General features: G+C 40.8%; 1 protein-coding gene across 1 annotated transcript in view; it reads left to right on the top strand.

The window, feature by feature from the left end:
* Positions 1-3,047: 3,047 nt before the first annotated feature.
* Positions 3,048-3,520, top strand: part of arhgef39 (Rho guanine nucleotide exchange factor (GEF) 39) — a 95,715-nt gene continuing 95,242 nt past the window's right edge. The window contains exon 1 of the mRNA XM_005733242.2: positions 3,048-3,155. Coding sequence (XP_005733299.1) covers positions 3,048-3,155 — 108 coding nt within the window. The remainder of the gene's footprint in view (positions 3,156-3,520) is intronic.

The following is a 3,520-nucleotide window of genomic DNA, read 5'->3' as shown; positions in this document are numbered from 1 at the left end:
TGTTGTTTCAGCAAGATTACATTTAAAAACTGTACTTTTGAGTTAAAATATATATTTATAATTTAAATAAATGACAAATTAAAAAGGCATGAACATTTTTTTGTATCGAAAATATCGAACCGTGACACCAAAGTATCGAACCGAACCGTGAATTTTGTGTATCGTTGCACCTCTAGTATATATATGTGTGTATGTATGTATGTTGTGTGTGATTCGAACATAACATACGATGTCAGCAGTGATTTGTATAGTGTCCTATACTTCTGTTTGTTATGCTTACAAATTCACAAGGACTAAAATCAAAGGATTTCCTGTAAATTTTCCAAAATATTGTTTGTCATTTTCTTTTTTACATTTCAGGTAAGTAGAATGTTTTTAATCTAGTTAGTATTTAGTTTTATAAAAGTTTAAAGTAGTTTAAATGCAGGAAAAGCACTGCACTGTTTAACACATGGATGTGTAGCAGTATTTAGTCTTAAGGTCAGATGTGCGTCCATCCATCTATTATCTTCCATTAATCCAAAGTCAGGTTTTGGCAGCAGCGAACTAAGCAGGGTATTCCAGACAAGAGGGGCTGACCACCCAGTTCCATGGATGTGCAGTAATCTTCACTCGATGTGCGCATCATCTCGGAGAGCTGCTTTTGTTTGCTCAGAGCTGAGTCAAAGTTTTAAACTGATGTAGAATTATTTATTGTCCATTTGATGATAAAGTCTCTGTTTTATTTAAAATACAAAACTGTGTAATAAACATTTAACAATGACCTTTTCAGAGTTGGAGCACACTTTGTAAAGTTTAATAAGGCACTGATGTGTTGCAGTTTATAAGTGATATTGTGTTCAATGGTGCTTCACGGACTCAGGAATGATTAAACAGCAGCTGAGAAGCTACAGTACGACACCAAAGCACTCATTGCATATTCAAAACACTCAAAACAATCAACAGCTAAAATCGAAAATATGCTGAAATCTTTCTTTGTTGTATTGTTGTGGGCCTCACGAGTACCCACAAGGAGCAACACGAGCACACACTTTCAATAACAGGGGTGAAGTGGCTTTTTACAGGCAGCGCAATTACCCAATAAATCAACCTATAAAAGCCGACACAGAGTGTCAGTTAGCTTGTGTAATTGAATAATTACTGACCAACGAGCTCGGGCACAGCGACGATAGAAGCTGTTCTCCAAATGTCAAAAACCAATTGAAATAAATTACACATCTCTAGGATCACTCTGGCAATTAGTACAGCCATAACAAGTCATTCTCTTACCTGATACACGTCACAGCACTCAAGCACAAACACACGCTGAATAACAGAGGACTGAGGTGGGCGGAGAGCTTTTGCTTTCAAGGCTTTAAGTGGGAAACGAGGTGGCAGCACAGTCATGGATGATCTTTTTCAGCTAACTGGAACAACTTAAAGAAGATATCAACGGTGATACAAGTAATCTTCCTGTCATCATTTAGATAATAAATGTGACCGGCCTAATCAGCTCAGCCGTGATCTTAGACGATGGCTTTTCTCATTGTCTAATGGATTCATGAAGGTCTGATGCAGGGAAGTAATCCCCAAAACAAAGTGTTTTATGTACATGATACGCATGCGTTGGTCCAACAATATGCAGAAATGTCTCAAACATTTGTTAATATAACCAAACACATTATTATAATCCTCCTGATGTTATGATGCTAAGTTAGATAAATGAGAGACAGATGCCCAAACATTTATACTGCCGTCCTACTGAGGTTCATTTTACAGTGTCTCCGAGTAGGCTCAGGTGGGTGATGCCCACCTCGAGATTCATCCAGACGACTCAGAGCAGCAAAGAAATGCCTGAAAAGAAAAATATAATTATGTTAAAAAACATTGTTTTCTCTCATTTTGTCCTTTATCAACAAATGAAATTATTCATAAACCAAATCAAGCAAACATCCAAAAACCCCAAACAAACAGTTAAATGATCAACATGACGTGACAGAGAAACAGAACAGCAAAAAATATTGAAATTTCACACAAATACTACTCTCTTTTAAAAATATGTATCTTTTAGTAAGAGTGCACACCCCATCACGGGACATAATCAGACCCAGTGACTCTATATTCAGTTACGTCTGCTAATTAAATGCCACACTTTCTTGGCCATTAAGAATGACCTCCTTTTTGTTGTTGACACCAGGAAATGATTAAAAAAATAGTTAAACCCAATGTTTTGGTTTTAACTCTGAATCGAGGGTTTGGATGCAGCGATGGCTGCTCGGTGGGTCCAGCAGAGCAGAGACGTGGCAGCGCTGCTCGTGGTGATTCTTCAGTGTTTGATCAAAGCACTGATCTGTAACATTGTTAGTTTTCTGTGTGCTGACCTCACGCTGCCTTACACTACAGCCTTCAGGATTAACGCTGCAGAACAACAGGCTCTCCTGTCAGGTTTAATAATAAGCATCTATAAAATGTGCCTGTAAACGATGAATAAAGCGTCCACCTGGCTACCACGATGTGATATAAGTTATGTGAGGGGAAATTTCCACTGCTGTTCCAGGAATGTTCACACACAAAGTAATTCAACATCATAGAAATATGAAAAGTCCAGAAAGCAAACGTTACCACTGATAACTTGATTGAAGGGGACCAATCATGTTTTTCCTTCTTCTCTGTCAATATTGGTCCAGTGGTGGATGCTCTTCTCTAAACGCACCCCAACCACTGACTCCAAGACAGTTGGGTACTATGAACATCACATAGGCACATAGGCCAACTCGAAGGTGCAGCGAAGCAACCCTCTCGTCTACTGTGAGGAGTTGGGGGTAAATATCCTGGCAAAAAACAAAAATACTCACCTTGACCGCTGCCTTTCACCAAGGGCAGGGGTACAGAGTCCAGGCCCTCTCCAGGACTCTGGTTCTGGCGTTGAGGTGAACCCTGCCATAACTAGCTGGTATAGCTCAGCCTGCTTCCCCACTAGAGAGATGATGTTCTGTGTCCAAATAGCCAGGCTAGCTGGGAATCAGACCACCAGTGCTGCCCAACACACACTGCACATGCCTCCTACGATGCCTCCTGCAGGTGAGAGCAGGCCCTCTCACCTCTTCACTTTCTCTGGAGCTGCCTCCCCAGACCTGGTACCACTGTGGGGGCACAGTAACTCTGTACCACAGACGGTAAGCTGGTTTGCACAGGGCTCGTGTCAGTTATTCCTTGTTGGGCCATTTTGCCTCGCCCAGGTAGCAGGTGTGAAACACTGGGATCACTGGGACACACAAAGCCCGGCACTATGATCAGGTGGCAATTCACAGAGCAGCTACATAAATTCTAACAGTGTAATCGATGCAGATATATTTCAAGCCCATCTGAATGTTACATTTCAGCTTTAGTGCACAGATTTGTACATAGAGTCAGAGCTGAAAGTCCTACAGGAGAAATTAAACGTCTAAGAAAACAGTTCATCTACAAGCTGTATAAATATACTGTGTGTGTGTGTGTGTGTGTGTGTGTGTGTGTGTGTGTGTGTGTGTGTGTGTGTGTG

The sequence above is a fragment of the Pundamilia nyererei genome, unplaced genomic scaffold (assembly GCF_000239375.1).
Source record: "Pundamilia nyererei isolate P.nyererei 1_Seehausen unplaced genomic scaffold, PunNye1.0 scaffold00050, whole genome shotgun sequence".
NCBI lineage: Eukaryota > Metazoa > Chordata > Actinopteri > Cichliformes > Cichlidae > Pundamilia > Pundamilia nyererei.
Note: the sequence above shows the minus strand (reverse complement) of the source record. Positions and strands in the feature narration are given on the sequence as shown.